We start from the raw sequence: 18,016 nt of genomic DNA, 5'->3' as shown, positions 1-18,016 counted from the left end.
GAATAAAGTAAAATAGCTGCTGCTGCTGCACAGCAGTTGGAATTTGACTTTTGAGCCATATGCATATTGTTGAATTCGATTTTGTATGAATTGTCTGGTTTTAATATCCTTTGTGTTGTGATTCTGCGCCTGGAGTTAGTTCCGGAATGTATGCAGGGGTAACCTCTGAATGAATCGGTTCTTGACCGTATATGTTTCATCTGTAAACTGTAAGTGTTTTTTTTTCCCTGCGTAGAATCGTTGATGGGCGTGAGTATAGTCAGTGGTTATGCATTCAAAACTGGTGGTGTGTCGGAGATTAGCGCTGGTTAAAAATACCTGTGACCGATTTTGTTATAAGCTGAACAGAGTCGTTTTGGCAAAAAAAAGAGAAATCGATGAGTATGTGAGAGCCGTCGCTTGTTTGCTGTGGTGATGGAAATGGGGTTTGGTTCTTTGCTGGGATAAACGAGTAGGTATAGCCATCGACCGATTGTTGGACTGATCGTTAAGGAGGTTGACCATCAGTTTCCTCCATTCAAATGATTGTAGATGCAGTTGCCCTAGCGCTGGAATAAACCAATGCGTAGAGCACAGAACTCTGTTTCGGTGCAGAGTCAGAGAGCGTCCAACGGAGATAACGAGAAGCCAAAGGTCTGTGTGTGGATATGATCGAGCAGAACGGTAAGTTTAAAGAATTCCAGAAGGAGGTGTAATGCTTTGGAAGGTTTGAACCGTAGATAGGTTAATTGACATTTGGATTGTTAAGGTAGCGGCATTCGTTGATCTTGGTATACATGAAATTGGGATATCCATTAATTATAACATCGTAATGATACACAGATAGGTTAATTGACATTTGGATTGTTAAGGTAGCGGCATTCGTTGATCTTGGTATACATGAAATCGGGATATCCATTAATTATAACATCATAATGATACACAGGCCATAATCCATTCAATATTTTGCATATCCAAGCCAATCATATGAATAATGATGTAGAGGAAGGTCCAATCAACACAATCGTAAGCTTTTTGTAAATCCACCTTCATGACTACAACTTTAATTTTCTTCGTGTGGATGGAATGTAAGCATTCCTATGTTGTGGACGCAGCATCATGAATCAATATGTCCCGTAAGAAACCATATTCTTCTAGAAAAATGTATGAGGATAGGGTAGACTTAATTTGCATTGCAATGATCCTGGAGATAAGCTTGTATAATAGATTATATACGATATGGTTTTGTAGTCCTTGAAGGAAAATAACTCCTTGTGCTTTGGAATTAGAGCAATGAATGTGGAGTTGATATATCCATTGATATGTCCCCCAATCTTGGACTCTTCCACCACTTTCACTAAATTCGACCCTAACAGGTCAAAAAAATGAATGAAAAATTTGACCATCCATCCGAAGGATTTTAGAAGCTTGTTTACTTCCTCCAAAACAACAGGTTTCTATAATTCCTGCTTTTTATCCTGATTGAACATGGTGGGATAAGACTTTGGCCCCCATATCTGGTCTTGAAGTTGTGTAGCCCCCATTCCTGGTAGGGGATCTTAAAGAAAGAAACATCTGCCTTTGTATATCTGAAGTGGAATCTACGAAATTAGCATTAGAATCATTAATATTCGTATTGATGTTCTTCCTGTAATTTGCATACATGTGGAAACATTTAGTGTTCCTACCCCCCTCTTTGAGCCACAACACTCTACTTTTCAATTGCAAGGTGACCTCTTGAATATGCATAATCCTCTTCTTCTTTTCTTCCAACTCCTTTATACTCTTGATGAGGTCTGGGGAAAGGTTTCTAACATCCAGGATCTTACCTATTCTTTCCAACTCCCTTTTGATGCCAACTAATTCCTTAATCATGGTTCTTTTCTTATTACGCTCCCACTTTATGACCTCCAATTTTAATGCATGCAGTTTCCCATGGATGGACTGCATGGGAGGAGAAACTACAACCCTGTGGAGAGTCCAGAACTCATTAATAAGTGTGTTAAAATTGGCATCCTCTAGCCATATTCGATTAAACTTGAATGGCATACCCAATCACGTCTCCTCTCTCTACCACTGTAATGTGATGGGAAAATGATCAGATTAGTGATTTCCACCACTACTGTATTTAACCGCAAGCTTTAGGTAAAGCTGAAATAAATTAAAATCCATAAAATTAGCAATTTCTGCCACTATTAGTGACACCCGCATATGTTTTATGGAAGGAGGTGGAGAAACCTTGTAGAATGCACCCACATGATTTGTCACATCCAACACAACATTGCGTCCCTACCAAAATCAAATAAATGATTCGGTGGAATGTTGGATGCTTAGGCTCCTCTATGTTTCAAATTTCAAAATGAGATAGTCCGTCAAATTTGAGAGCTCCCTCTGGGGTTGCAATTTCAAAATGAAACAACCCATCAAATTGACAGTTTAGATAACTTGGTTACCATTTGGCAGTTTAGATAGTGTTAAGAATTTTTAACCACATAATGAGAAAATCGATAAACAAATCATTCTTTAAAATAAACAACAATTTGTTCACGAAATTCTATCCTAGGTTTCTCTACATCCCAATTACACATTACACATAATTTCAAAGATTCAAACAGAAATACAATAATAACTATCATAGCTATCATTTATGAGTATGAAAATCTTGTGAAAAATGTATGAAAATAATCGAGTGATCGGATGGGCCATCTAACCATATAATGAGCAAATTAATGGATAAATCATTTTGTAAACTAGCATGTATCGATTTTAAATATAGATCTAACTTGAGCCGAGAGGGATCCGATTTCTAACATAGATCCATCTCAAATACAGATCTAACATGAGCCAAGAGGGATCCAATTTCTTCAAGTGTAATTTTTTTTATAAGTCCACATTATTTAAATGTTTTGTATAGTTATTTAATTATTTTTATTTTTATATTTTTATTTTTTAATTTTTATTTTGCCCCACATAAGCAAAATTTCAACTTTGATGATGGATAGACAACATTACACATCATACTGGGCTATAGAATGGGCCTCTCGACTCAACAACAATTTGTTCAACATATTCTATCCTATGTTTTTCTTCACTTGCATTACACATAATTTCAAAGATTCAAACATAAATACAATAATAACTATCATTTTTTTTCATATATATATATATATATATATATATATATATATATATATATATATATATATATATATATATATAGATATATATATATATATATATATATATATATATATATATATATATATATAGATATATATATATATATATATATATAGATATATATATATATATATATATATATATATATATATATATATATATATATATATATATATATATATATATATATATTGGGTAGTTCACGGGCACCCGCGGTCACTGCATGGCCGTTACATCCACGGAAATATCTGAGCTGATCAACCCTGAAGGAAATCAAGCCCCGTGGCCAATAACTAGGCCTAACCCCAAGGGCTTCAGGGAGAATTGACCCTGTGACCTCCTGATCGGTGAGGACTTATTTGACCAATTGAGGTAACCCTTGGGGCTATGAGTATGAAAATATTGTGATCAATGTATGAAAACAATCGAGCGATCAGATCAAGTTATCAGTATGCACTCAATAACGACGTAATTAATTATGCCACCTTGCAACATATCATAAACACTTCATTCAAAGAGTATTCAATAAAATTACAATATCAATTCTCATCCCCATGATTAAGAGCACAATATTAACTATCGTTATTAGTATTGAAATATAGTGACATTAAAAAGATTAATGCAGTTGATTTAACCAAATGGTTTATAGATATAACAAAAAAACTATTGCAACATGAAGAATGTCTTATCAATGTACACATTTACTTGATTAACCATGTATAAAATGGTCATGAGTCAACTTTAACTTGAGAAAAAAAAGGGAATTACACATCTTATTGTAAAATGGACCATTCTGCTAAATAAAATTTGCTTATATATTAATTTCCCCATCTAATTAGAATATGAACTTATTAGAATTGGAATAATCTCAAATGCCTAGGAGATTGTTGGGCAAGAGCCATATTGCACAAATCTAATTTATTTTGAGGAAAAAAAGGAATTACACATCTTAGAGTGGACCATTTTGCTAAATAAAATTTACTTATATACTAATTTCCCCATCTAATTAGAATATGAACTTATGAATTGGAATAATCTCAAATCTCTATGAATCACAAAATTTTAAATTCAGAGAAAAACCATAACTCATTTCATATGACACTTGTTCATATAACATTTTTTTTTAACTAAGCAATTTAATTAAAAGGGGAAAAATGCACAACTAATTTGGAAATAAATTTAAACATTTAATTTATGAATACTGCTAAGAATATTCTATAATATTATGTGGAAATTAAATCTCTACTATCACCTAATAATTATTGTTAATTAAATTAAAATTTTAGAAGCTTTGTTCCAAAATACACAAATAACAAATATATAGATGTAATTAAAAAACCATAAAAATTATAACTTTATTATTATTAGTAGTAGTAATAAATATATATATATATATATATATATATATATATATATATATATATATATATATATATAGCCAAAAAAACCACAATCGATATTCATATGACACATGAGTTTATGACATTTTTTAAATAAATAATTTAATTAAAATGACAAAAAGGATATGACTATTTTGAGATAAGTATCAACTTTTATTTATTAGTATTACTAAGAATATTCCAAAATATACACACCTATCAAATTAATTATCTAAAACTAATCACTTTTAAAGATATATAGGCACCAATGCCAGAAGGTAGCTTAAAAATTGCATAAAAAATTATAATATATATTGGTCACTGTTATATTAATAGTGGTAAATGAGAAAATGGAATTCTATAATGTTTATTTGGTAGGATTGAATATGTTGAGAGGTGAATTAATAGTGGTAAATTGGAAAATGGAATCCTATAATGTTGCTTTGGTGAGAATGAAGCAATTTTGGTGGGTAGTAACCACTAGTAAGTCTACAAAGTTATAATTTTACACCTACATAAGTAGCTAGGAAAACATAAATAATGGTAGAAAGTAACTCTGGTAAGTATATTTATTTACATCTTAGTCCTATTCAATTTTTTATGCAAAAACTCTTAAATTATGGTGGGAAGCAATTGATGCTAAATATGTTAACTCTAGTAAGTATATTTATTTACACCTTATTCCTATTCAATTTTTTATGTAAATACTTTTAAATTATAGTGCAAAGTAATTGATGCTAAATATGTTATTTATTTGAGTATGAGTTATTTCAAGGATTTTAATTTTAGATAATTTTCTTGCAAAACATAGATGGATAGACGAATATTGCAACCATATTCACAAATTAAGTCATACATGAATATTACAACCATACCCATAAATTACAACATAAAATATATAAGAAAGTGGTTCAAATAATATTAGATTAAACAAAGCTCATAATTAAACCTTCAAATTCAGATTCATCAAATATTTGAAAAATATTTTTTTTAATAATATTTTTTTTATAAAATTAAATTAATCAATATTACTTAAAAAAAGCTACATTGCCCTAATAACATTTTTTTTATTTAAATATTACCACTAACCATTTTTGGAGATAATATCTTACACCCACAACTGAAGCATTACCAATAATACCCTCAATAGTCACACAAGTGAAAACTATATCGAAGTAACTTCATATCCAACGATATACATGTTTGCTTTAAAATCATACCCTAACTAAAATGCCAAACTCCTATTTTGCAGAACTCACAGATTATGTCGTCATTAATTGTCCCCACCAATGTTCGACAACAATTATCGAGATTCTTGGGCAGAGATGAATGATCAGCAGTTGTATATGTACATTCTTGCTAATCGATCTGGTGGTTGGCAGGATATTATTCGAGAAAAATACTTAAATAATGTCAGCACTTGTATATGTACATTTTTGCCAATGGATCTGGTTGTTGGCAGGATATTATTCGAGACAAATACTTAAATAATATGAAATTAAAAGATTGGACTTCATTTCGTGCTCAAGTGGCCCGCTGCTCATACATTTCGCACAATTTCATGAAATTTCACTACTGGTTTTGTGCCAACTTAGGCTGGGAAGTGAGCATCGGGGAGAAGGTTTGTATCAGCCTTGATCCAATTAAAGGCATGTTTGTGGGCTCTCACCTCTTGCCTTTCCATCTTGTACAATGCCTTTTAGCTAATGGGCCCTCATCTCTGGCCCTATTAGGGAGGATGGGCCAAGCCCCATTCAACTCTCTCTGTTGGCAAGCAATAGATCCCATGCTATTGGGCCATTAATGCCGCCTCTTAGCATGGGATCCATGTCGCCTCTTAGCATGGGATCCATGTCATACCCATCCCCCCATGGCGTAAATGCAATGCCCGCCCGAGATTTCTGGCTTTCCGAGATTTCCGGCTTTTGAATACGATTGAGATCGCCTGAGATTTCCGGCGCCGCAAATCTACCACGCTATAAATTTCCCGCCGTCTGATAGCTGAATTCGGGGCCTTTTAAATAACAGCGAAAGGGCGAAATCATGGTATCCATTTCGGCATCCATTTCTGCGTCGGCGTTTTGAAACCAGGGTCCATTTCTGCGTCTGCGTCTGCGTTTTGAAACAGGTAAGTTTATTCTGTTAGCATGGATGCCTTTTCAATTTGTTTTTTTCCATGATGAATCTACGATGCACGATTTAAATTTCAGGGTTTATACATCCATCTTAAAGAACGGGTCAACATTCGGAAAGGGACTGCGTGTCAGGTTTATAAGAGCCTCGGAGGCTCTTAAGTTGCCCAAGTTGCCCAAACCTATCATGTTTTTTTGCTTTTTAAGCTGCCATGAAAATTTTAATGCATATTTCTACTGTGAGACATAGCTCAGAAACTATTTCTCTTTACATTCTTCTTGATGATAAATTACATAGGTTGGCTGGAAACATCGATAAAAAATAACCCATGCGATGGATTCCAAAGCAACATCGATAAAGAATAACTCTATTTGATGAATTCCATAGCTCAGAAACTATTTTTCTTTACATTCGTCTTGCTGATAAATTACATAGGTTGGCTGGAAACATCGATAAAAAAATAACCCATTCGATGATTCCAAAGCAACATCGATAAAAAAAATAACCCATGCGATGGATTCCAAAGCAACATCGATAAAGAACAACTCTATGTGATGAAGTGCTAAGTTTCTAAAGTTAAGTTTCTGTAATCTATGTTGATGAAGTGGTAAGTTTCTAAATTTAAGTTTCTGTCATCTATGTTTGAGAAACTTTGTGCAGTAATCACATTGGAGAAGTTTTGTGAAGTTTTTTTAGAACTAATTATAATTATTATGATTTATCTTCAAAACTTTTTGCAGTAATTACATTGAAGAAGTTTTGTGAAGTTTTTTTTAGAACTAATTATAATTATTATGATTCATCTTCAAGACAAGATAAATCTTATTGATTAATTCGTAAGTTAGGGACAAAACTTTTCTTATATGATTACTGCAGAAATGAAATTTTTTTTGGTTTGCTAATGAAACTTATGAACAAAATTTTTATTATGATATGAAATTTTTTTGAAATGATAAATTCACTTAAGGAGATAAAGTTATAAGTTAATGACTTACAAATATATGTAGAGTAATAGATTTTTTTGGTGGACTATCAATAAATTATTTTTTTAGTATCCAAATTTTATCTACCCATAATGATGTAAGCTAAACCAATAACCCTAAGTAATGTAAGTTTTTACTTATTCAAGATATAATTTTGTTTTTTTAATTGAACACTACATATTTGTGAATGAAAGTTTATAGCTAGCCTCTTAAGAGAAACGAAGTGTGACATCGTTTTTAATTTGTTTTTTTATTTTTCACAAGTCACATAACTTAAGTGGTCCATAATCCACACATATTTTTTTACTAACCAAAGCATTTTTACTTCATTAGGAGTGGGACTTTGAACAAAGGGCATCAAGTTTCAAGAGCTTTTGTTCATAGTTTATTTGAGCTTACTTTTTCACACCATAAGTGAAGGAAGACACATAAAAGCAATCATAACTTGAACAAACTAAATTTCCCCACAGGGGCCATAAAATAATTTATTTTGTACAAATTGAAATATGTTCCGAAAATACTCTTGTTAATATCTAAATGGAAATTTTGTTATACTAAAATGGAAATAATTCACGTATTTGTCATTGAGATTTTGAAATTTGTTACCAAATGATATAAAACCGGTTATGGTTTATTAAGTTTTATGTCTTAGGAGCCAAATCAATGTTCTTAACATTTATTTATAAGTGGAGAAAGAAATACAACTAACACATTTTAATAAAAGCACACACATATTGAATAAATAAATAACCTACCGAGTTCATCAAATGTACCGACAAAAGTAGGATTCTAATTCTTACAACTAGCCGCAAAGTTTATATCAATATATATCAAAGTAAAAAAAAATTACTTCCAAAGCTTGTGTTTTTGAAAAACAATATGTTTGATTAGAAAAGTTCAATGAAACTATTGCAACCATATAAATTAGATGACTAATAAATAATAGATATCAATTCATAATCAATAACAATAGACACTACTTTAGCATATCTCATTTTATTAAGATTTAAAAAAACATAAAACCCAACTAATCTATAACTATATTTCCCTTCGACCCCTTCCACCTCAACCACTCATCACAAGTTGTACCATGAGACCAACATGGTGACACCACCTCCACAAAGACATCATATGTCATACATGGTTAGTCTAAATTTGCATGAAATCTATAAGTTGATTAATGACCCAAATATTACCTTTACCAAAGTGGTTTACCTGAAAAGTATAAAATAGTTACCTAAAAATGTGATTGCTATTCTTAGTGATATGCATTAATCAAGACCATAATATCTACTCAAACCAAATTATTTTCGATGCAATTTTTATAGGTATTTGAAGAATGAAGAAGTGGGAGAGGATTAATGAGTTGGAAGTTGAAGACCCGGAGGATATGATTGAATTTTCAGCAGAAGATTTAACATGGACAGAGATTAATGGGGACCAAGTTGCAATTATTCCATATTGTCGACTTGATGATTTTATAAGAGGAGAGGAATCGAGTGAACGGGCACCCACTCAATTTCTTCTTGCTTCTCAACGAAGTAAAAAAGCAGAGGATATCGGACAAACATATTTTTCAACATATCTGGAGTACATGATGTGAGTCTTTATATCTTTTTTCAATATATGTATAATTCTTTTCAATATGCATAAATTTTATATCTAATTTGTTGTAAATGTTTTATATATAGTTATTGGTGTGCATATGGTCCGAAGTGCAACAACAGAATTATGAGTGCATCCTCAGATCAAAACAAAAAACACAATCAACGTGAAAGTATTAAAGTTGGTTGCCAATGTCACTTCATTGTGCGGCGACTTCAACTTAGACCAGATGATGCTGTAATAATATATACTGCATGTAGGCATATTGATAAATCCAATGTTGTTTGTCATGGAAAAGATGCAATCAGTAGGCCTATGAGATTCAGTTATGCACCACATTTAACAAGGGATATGCAATCTATTGTCCAACATTTAATCCAAAGAGGTTTTAATGTTACAATGATATGGGATAAGTTCATCTCTGATGTGAAGGATGGATTCGGTGAGTTATACATAGGGACATCTCGAGATACATACATGACAAGACAAGATATATTAAACATTTACAATGATACCATAAGGCTAGAGTATGTTAAAGATCAAAGTGATCCAATCAGTGTAGAATGTTGGTATAAGGAACACACTGAGAGCTTTTTCTTCTACCAGAAACAAGATCTTGCTGAAAACATCCCTTTTATCATAGGCATACAGACAAAGTGGATGCGTTCAATGATGCTAAAATATTCTCACAACAATATAATCTCAATGGATTCAACATTTGGTACAAATAAGTACGGGGTGAGTACAAAATTACCCTAAATCTAATTCATTTATTCAACACCATTTTAATGCTTGTATCTTATATAAATATAATTATGTACTTTGTTTGTAATGTAGTATCAACTTTACACTTTAATGGTCTTCGACAAACATCACAATGGGGTTCCAGTAGCTTGGGTGATATCATCACGCAATACTATAGTTGATATTTGTAAATGGATGTCAACTCTCTTTGCCATTGGGAAGAAAGAGCAACCAGATTGGCATGTTAAAGCCTTCATTACAGATGATGCTACTGCTGAAATTGAAGCATTAAGGTGATGTGTTTATTCTTTTTATAAGAGACATAAAAATATTCTTAATGTATATTCTCTCTAAAAATTATGTTATTCCAGGTCTTCAATCAACTGTACAATATTATTATGTGTGTGGCATGTTCGTCGTGCATGGTTGAAGAATGTTGGAAACAAAGTCCAAGGAAGGGAAAACCAAATCCGAATTTTCCGTGCTTTAGGAGAAATCATGCACACATGTGCAGATGATGAATCTGTAAAAAAGGCAGTTGAAAATTTATTTGAAGGATTCAGTGACCATACAAAGTTTTTGGAATATTTTAAAGCAACTTGGTTAGCCAACAACAAAATATGTAAGTTTCTTATAAGTGGCTTTAATGACTCTTTTTTGCATGTCATATGTATAGTTATTAATTCATAACCAATAAATTTCTTTCTACAGATATGTGGGCAAAAGCGTACAGAAATTTTCCACATTCCAATCAAAATACAAATAATGCAATTGAGTCTTACCATTGGTATATCAAGCAGAGGTACCTAAGTGAGAAAAACAATGCATGCCATAGGCGGGTTGATTGGTTGATTTATGTGTTGTTGACAAAGGTTGTATTATATTACAATCATATGCAACGTTTAAAAGAAGCTGGTTTTGTACGACCCAGAAAAATTGAGGAACAGTTGAATTCATCCAGGTGTAGAGCTAACCAAATCCCAAATGAAGATTGTGTGCCTGATGAAAAGAGTAACAACGATTATTGGGTTCGTAGCCAAAATAACAATACTCGTGATATTTGGTACAATGTCATATATAAAGATTCCACTCTACACTTTTGTAATTGCAAGTGGGCCTTAAATGGAAACATCTGTAAACATGTATTGAAAGTTGAGATGTTGGCAAGTAACATTAGCTTGGGTGAAAATGTATTCCCTAATGTCACTAATCCTACTACAGAAATTCCTAGAATTTTATTTGATTTGAATGAGTCACCTATATTGGGCCCAGAAATCCAAACAGAGCTTCTACCATGCTTTGATTCTCCTCCCATTCTAAATTATCATAATGAAACAAGCAATGATAATTTAGATAATTTCTCATATAATGTTGAAACGACCAATGTACGACCAGATAGTGCATTATTTGAAGATGATGAGATGAAATGTGTTAACTCATCAACTCATGAGAAATTGAGATCCATAATACCTACAAATTTGGAACAGGCATATGCATTAAACAACTTGGTAGACAAAGTATGTCAAGAATACAACAAAATGTTTTTCAATACTATAACTCCATCCAAGATCACTACCAAGAGAAAACATAGTTTCTTGAGCCCAGTCAATAAGAAAAGGTGTTTTGGTCACAAGTCAAATGCAGGGAAAGATAAACTACAATTTGAAAGGGTTGGACGAGTTCGTGCAAAAAAAAAGAGCATGAATGAACAGCTGGAGTTGTCTTCTCAACGACAAAGAACTGTGGACCACATGCCTGAGTTAGTGCAACATTCTATTATACACAAAAATGGTAAATCTGATGTTATGCATTTTTTCATGTGAAATATGATATACTATCATTTGCAATGCATAGGCATAACTATATGAACTTTTTTTGTTGTTACAGTTGACAGGCCAACTTGTCGACTCCAATTATTTGATGAGCATGTCGATGAAAGAAACTATAGCATTGGGAGCACTTCTCCAATCAGTACTTCTCCCATGCCTATAACCGACTCCCCAAACCTTTCCCAATTCCCACCCCTCCCCTTTAACCATCCGCCCTTCTCATTGTTCCAATCATCCACCCTCAACATTCCAATTTCCCCCCCTAGGGTGATCGCTCGCCCTAGGGTTATTCCCACTATCGTACAACCAATAGGGATGTATCATCGCCCCAACCCACTACATTTTTCCAATTTTTCTCCCACCATGCCTTTATCCATCACCCCTGAACCATGCCTATATCCATCACCAAGTGCTCCACCATCTACCCAGGAAGGGCAGTCTTCTCCATTGCCTTAGATCTTCATGGTGAGAATGAGTAGTTGACCAAAAACTTATCATTAATTAATGAAATTGATTATATGCATTTTGGATTTTGCAACTAATTGGTTATTGAATTTTTGCAGCAATATCACTTTGGAAATGCACTTGGGAGTGCCAAGAGTGGCGATGGTGACTTATACACCCAATTTCTAGATCAGTCATGAGGCGGCATTTCCATAATGTCATTCATGGGCATGAACTTCCATTATCTATGTTGGGAATGAAGTTCCATTTTGTAGAAAAGAAAAATGTATAACTAGACAAATTTGGAATACAAATACATGAATTTGAACTTGTGTGTATGACAATGTCTTCATTGACTTTTAAATTCATGATGTGGATTTGATGTTATATTCTATCAATGTTACATCAGGTTTGAGGAATGTAGTTAGAATGGATTTATTTGTTTCATGTACAAGTTATCAAGTTTGCAAGTTAAGTTACTTTTATATTTATATCTTACTCAATGTTGCACGCATGAAAAAACATATCATTACCAAGGAACTTTGCTTAGTTATAATAATAGATGTATCATGTACATGAAGAGAGCATATATATGGATTTAGATTTATTTTAATTTTTTATTTATGAAAAAGAAAACTAAAGTTGAATTTATGAAAAAGAAAAGTACACTATACATGCCATATAAGAAAATCTGCAAAAATAGATAATGATTTGAGCCTTTACCACTTAACTACTAACATTTAGAGATGAAAAATTTATTGATAAGTGGTGTAGTATTATTTAAGTTTTATTATATATATATATATATTAACAATTCCTTTATTTATCTTTGGAGCCCTGTAACATAATGTACACAACTCCTCAACAAATCCTCCTCCAACATGTTGTAGATACTAAAGTAAAATTCCATTCTCCAATTACATCCAAAACAAGACTTTTGATTGTCCAATTGTATCAGAAGCAAGACTTTTGGCTTTTTGAATAAGCACTTCACTAATTTTATTTATTTTGGATATTTCAGCTTATTGCCTCAATGGGTGCATCATAATGAAAAGGTAAGTGGCTAGGTTGAGAGTTTAACATCACACTTCATGTTTAGATTTATACAAATCTTGATGCAATGTAAGCTATATAAATTTTTGGAGTGCTAGAAATTACAATGCCCTAATTTTATTGAACAAAGTTGATTGTGCTATAACAATATGACCCTATAATAATATATAAGGGCAAAATATATTACGATGCGATAAGGGCTTGGAACCAAGGATGGATCTAGAAGGTTTGAATTCTAGTTAATTCGACCATGCATTCTAGTTACTCAAATGAAAAAAAATAAATAGCTTTAAGCTAGTTCTTTGGTAAGGAATTTTTAATTGATTGAACATTTTAAATGTCTATTCTCTCTTATTTTGAAATGAACAATCCAACAATGCTCATGTCATAAAACAAAGACAATATTGATTCATAATTTACTACAAACATATATGGAAGATGTTTAAACCCCACAAAAAAAAAGAAAAAAAGAAGAAGAAAAGATTATGTAAAATAACAAATGTAGATACCAAAATACATGAGCAAGAAAAAAAGGAAAACTCAAACTAGGAAAGTGTTCACCCATAATTGAAAATCATCAACAACTAAAACTAGGAAAGTGTTCTGTCTGCCCCTCTATTTGTGGATGGTATGTTGTACTGAATTGAATATGAGTGCCTAACCCAGTAAAAAGGGCTTTCCAAAATGCAGAAGTAAACTTTACATCCTGTTCGGAAATAACTACTTTCGGCATGCCATACAACCGAAATATCTCCCTCATAAATATATCTACAATTTCAACAATTTTGTAAGTATATGTGATAGGGATAAAATGAGTTTTTCCTCTCAACTTATCCACCACTACCATGATAGAATAATTTTTCTTTTTGGATTTGGGCAAGCCTATTATAAAGTCCTATTGTAGCAGCTACAATCACCTTCCAAAATTTTTCCTTCGCTTCATTTTAGAGCCTCCCTCCTCGAAATCATAGCAGCGATCCTACAATGATAAGGTACTTATGTTTATTTGTTTTTATCTGTCACTTAATAGCTTGTGTTCACTCACTTGTTCTGTCCCAAAATTTTGAATTTGATCCTCACAAAAGTCGTATTTGTTGTACTTAGCATAATGCTAATTTTCTCTTAAGGTTTTCAACATTATCTGAAGGTGCTCCTTATGCTCTTCTAAGTTCCTTGAGTATATAATAATGTCGTCAATAAAAATCAAAACAAATTTATCTAGGTAAGGGTGAAAATACTATTCATTTAACTCATGAAAGTTACAGGGGAATTAGTAAGCCCGAACGGTAAGACGACAAATTCATAATGACCATAATGGGTTCAAAATGTTGTCTTGCAGATTACTCGCACTTTTATTTTGATTTGATGATACCTTGACAATAGATCAATTTTAGAAAACTGAGTCGCTCCCTTGACTTAATCAAATAAATCATCGATTCTTGGAAACAGGTACTTGTTTTTAATAGTTAATTTATTTAGTTTCCTATAATCGAGATATAGGTGCAAGGTCCCATCTTTCTTTCTCACAAACAACATTGGGGATCCCCAAGGTGATACACTTGGGCGAATGTACCCTTTGTCTAGCAACTCTTGTAACTGCATCTTAAGCTTTGTTAATTCAGGCATACTCATTCGGTAAGGGGATTTTGACACTGGGGTAGCTCCTGGAACTAGCTCTATATTGAAATCAATTTCTCTTTTTGTGGGAAGCCTAATAATTTTTTTTCGGAAAGACATCTAGGAATTCTTGTTGTCACACATGTGAACCTTGTAGTATTCATCATTCATGTAGAATCATAGAATATCAAGGTTACTTTCTATGATCACCTTATAGTACCTGGACCTATTTCTGAGCGCTATGTTGCAGATGGTCTACTTCAATATGCCATCAAGTATCATGAATATGAGTTGTCAAGACTGTATTCTTTATAGCAAATGATTCAATCCGAGGTAGTGATTGTCACTATTATGATGCCATCATGTTATTATTGAGATCACTGTATGACATAGACTGAAACTGTGGGAGACACCAAAATTGTTGATATGTACTCGAGTTCTGAATGCTTCATCTTTTGACTGAGATTACTTGATCCTAGAACTTTAGATAAGGATCCAAATCAACCTTACTGTAGGACTAAATTGTCTTGTTGTTGTAGACTTTCTCCTTAATTATATAGACAAAAGCCCTTACCATTGTATATTGCTGTTGTAGACTGATCCTTCAATCCCTGAAGTAGGTTTTGAAACACAAAACCCTTCAACTTTCTTTGATGCCCTTCTTGAAAAATGATCCTTGAATATCTCTTTTTGCCTCCCTTCCTTTGACTTCAACACCTTAGATTTGATACCATGTTGAAGAATCTAGTGCAAATTATGTTAATAAGATTCTTCTCACCAGGATAACTATTTGTGAGGTATTTTTAACTGTTTCTTATTAGCACTATCTTCGCTTTTAGTATTAGAGTGCATTCTTAGTTCATCAAATAGTTACCAAAACAAAAGAGACAAGGACACAAGATGTTGGCTTTCTGCCAGGGCCAAAACCTCTCACTCTTTAAGAGGAAAACACAGTACACAAAATTTTTCTTATAGAGATTCCAATTGACGAATACCAAGACCATTACCCTTGACCTATTAGGCCACTCCAAGACCAAGACACCAATCCTCTTCTTTGTCGCTGCTGAGATCATCATCATCACTGTTGCTTCACTGAGGTCATCATTATTGCACCGCATATATCATTATAGTTGCACCATTGCAACACCTTTATTAAGATCATTGCTACTCTTCCACTAAGATCATTGCTGCTCCTCCATTGAGACTTTCACCATAACACCAAGATCTTTATACTAAGATATGTATATATATACCAAGATCTTCATCATGCTTATGACTATGTATTAACTATGATTACTTCTATGCTCAAATTATAGTTGCATCTTAAATGTATGCTGAGACAGAGAGTGATAGTTTAAGATCCTCCTCTTTACAAGAATGTCAAGACTGTATGTTGAGACAAAGGTATGCCAAGAGTATATTATTGAGAGATCTTCATTACACATATGTGGACAATGGGACTACATCTTAGTATGTCGAGACATTACTTCATTAATACTATGAGGAGGCCGAGACATCACCGAAAAACACAAAGATCATTATTCATCCACAACACTAAACTACTGTACTCATCGGATATTTCTGAACCACTGTACTTGTCCAAGATTTCAAAGGATCTGAGTTCCTATCCTTCTTATAATGTAGATCCTTTTCACGCCTATATATTGTGGTTTTCCTTGTATATATGTCGACATGAGAGAGGGAACCATTGTGTCTCTTTATTTGAGCCGACATGATTGTTTTTTATTCATTTTGCAGGCCGACATGATGAAGAAAATTGTGCTTATCATTTGGAGGGCTTCTTGACATTTCTATAGACTTGTATACATTAAACATAAGCTCAAGAAGAGCTTCTTCATACATGACATTGACTCTTTGACTTAATAATAAATCCTAAGGCTCTCAATGTGAGCCACTAACAAATAAACCTATTGCTCATGAAACCCACGCAACAAGGCATACAAAAATAATTTTATTTCTTTTATTTCATCATTTACAAAGATCATTTCATTATGAAGACTGAAGCTAGTTACACCTTTTTCAACACAATGTCACATTGTGACTAAGATTTTCTCAATATGAAAATTAACCATGGCCCAACGTCACATTGTCACAAAGATTGGCTTGATTTGAAAATCAATCATGCTCAAGAATGCTCAACCATGGTTGAATGCCACATTGTGACAAATATTTTCTGAATATGAAAATGAACCATGGTCAACCATGGTCAACCATATTTATTTTAGGGTTTATAATATTTATATTTCAGTTTATATGCTTTGGGTTTATAATATTAATCCCTTGGGTTTAATATTATTGCCTTGGATTTATAATAACTTGGGGTTATAGAAAAATGTATAGCATTTTATAAAGATAAATGTTTTCTCTTTGTATTAACATTTTAATGTGGAGAATATGAATCATAAATAAAATATTTCAATGTCAACTACTTACAAATTATATAAAACAAGTGAAAATAAAAAATATTATAATTAAAACAATTTTTTTAGTGTGTTTCCCAAAACCAACCTCGATCCATTGAACTATGGATCTACCAATACTAGTCCAAAGGAATAAAATATCTCTACCGCATTTTAATTACAATTATGATTTCTCATTTATAGTTTATTTCAGCCCATTTATCACTTCACATAAAACTTATTGAATATAACCTATATTAATTTTAATTATACATATATACATACTTTCATACATTTCAAAATACATGAACTCTATTTTTATTTTGTGCGTATATATAAAATTATATTTTTGGGTATTTATTTAAAAAAAACACACGGAGTGGGGATTATAGCCCTTACATAAATATGTTGAGCTCTAATCCCCACTCTATGTGCTTTTTTTGATATATATATAAAAAGAGTCCATGTATTTTGAAATTCAAGTTCTTATGTGATGGAACGTATATATGTATAATTAAAATTAGTATAGATTATATTGAATGAGTTTTTCATCAAAATATTTGAAAACTTAAATATTATATTTAAAATTTTAAAATTTATTTATTATAATAAAATAAATTTCCATAATAAAAAAATATTTTAAATTTTCT

At 32.4% G+C, this 18,016-nt stretch overlaps 1 protein-coding gene and 1 long non-coding RNA gene across 2 annotated transcripts; both read left to right on the top strand.

Annotated features, from left to right (window-relative positions):
• Positions 1-6,588: 6,588 nt before the first annotated feature.
• Positions 6,589-9,603, top strand: LOC149185374 (uncharacterized). The gene is made up of 3 exons (XR_016257838.1): positions 6,589-6,666; positions 8,983-9,253; positions 9,346-9,603. It is a non-coding gene; the product is annotated as an uncharacterized LOC149185374 (long non-coding RNA).
• A 121-nt stretch (positions 9,604-9,724) lies between these two features.
• Positions 9,725-10,764, top strand: LOC149185373 (uncharacterized). The gene is made up of 3 exons (XM_089419085.1): positions 9,725-9,997; positions 10,097-10,296; positions 10,375-10,764. The coding sequence occupies exons 1-3, from the start codon at positions 9,737-9,739 to the stop codon at positions 10,691-10,693; spliced, it is 780 nt and encodes a 259-aa protein (XP_089275211.1). The 5' UTR covers positions 9,725-9,736; the 3' UTR covers positions 10,694-10,764.
• Positions 10,765-18,016: the final 7,252 nt, after the last annotated feature.

Source organism: Pinus tabuliformis, chromosome 3_2, assembly GCF_031772625.1.
Source record: "Pinus tabuliformis cultivar Carrire ecotype Pingquan chromosome 3_2, CPIR1, whole genome shotgun sequence".
Lineage (NCBI taxonomy): Eukaryota > Viridiplantae > Streptophyta > Pinopsida > Pinales > Pinaceae > Pinus > Pinus tabuliformis.
Note: the sequence above shows the minus strand (reverse complement) of the source record. Positions and strands in the feature narration are given on the sequence as shown.

Bases quoted from the DNA above. Each gene is read 5' to 3' on its own strand.
- LOC149185373 (XM_089419085.1), top strand. From the start codon at position 9,737: ATGACAAGACAAGATATATTAAACATTTACAATGATACCATAAGGCTA. The intron at 9,998-10,096 runs GTGAGTACAAAA...TTTGTAATGTAG, and splicing joins TTGGTACAAATAAGTACGGG to TATCAACTTTACACTTTAAT. The intron at 10,297-10,374 runs GTGATGTGTTTA...ATGTTATTCCAG, and splicing joins GCTGAAATTGAAGCATTAAG to GTCTTCAATCAACTGTACAA.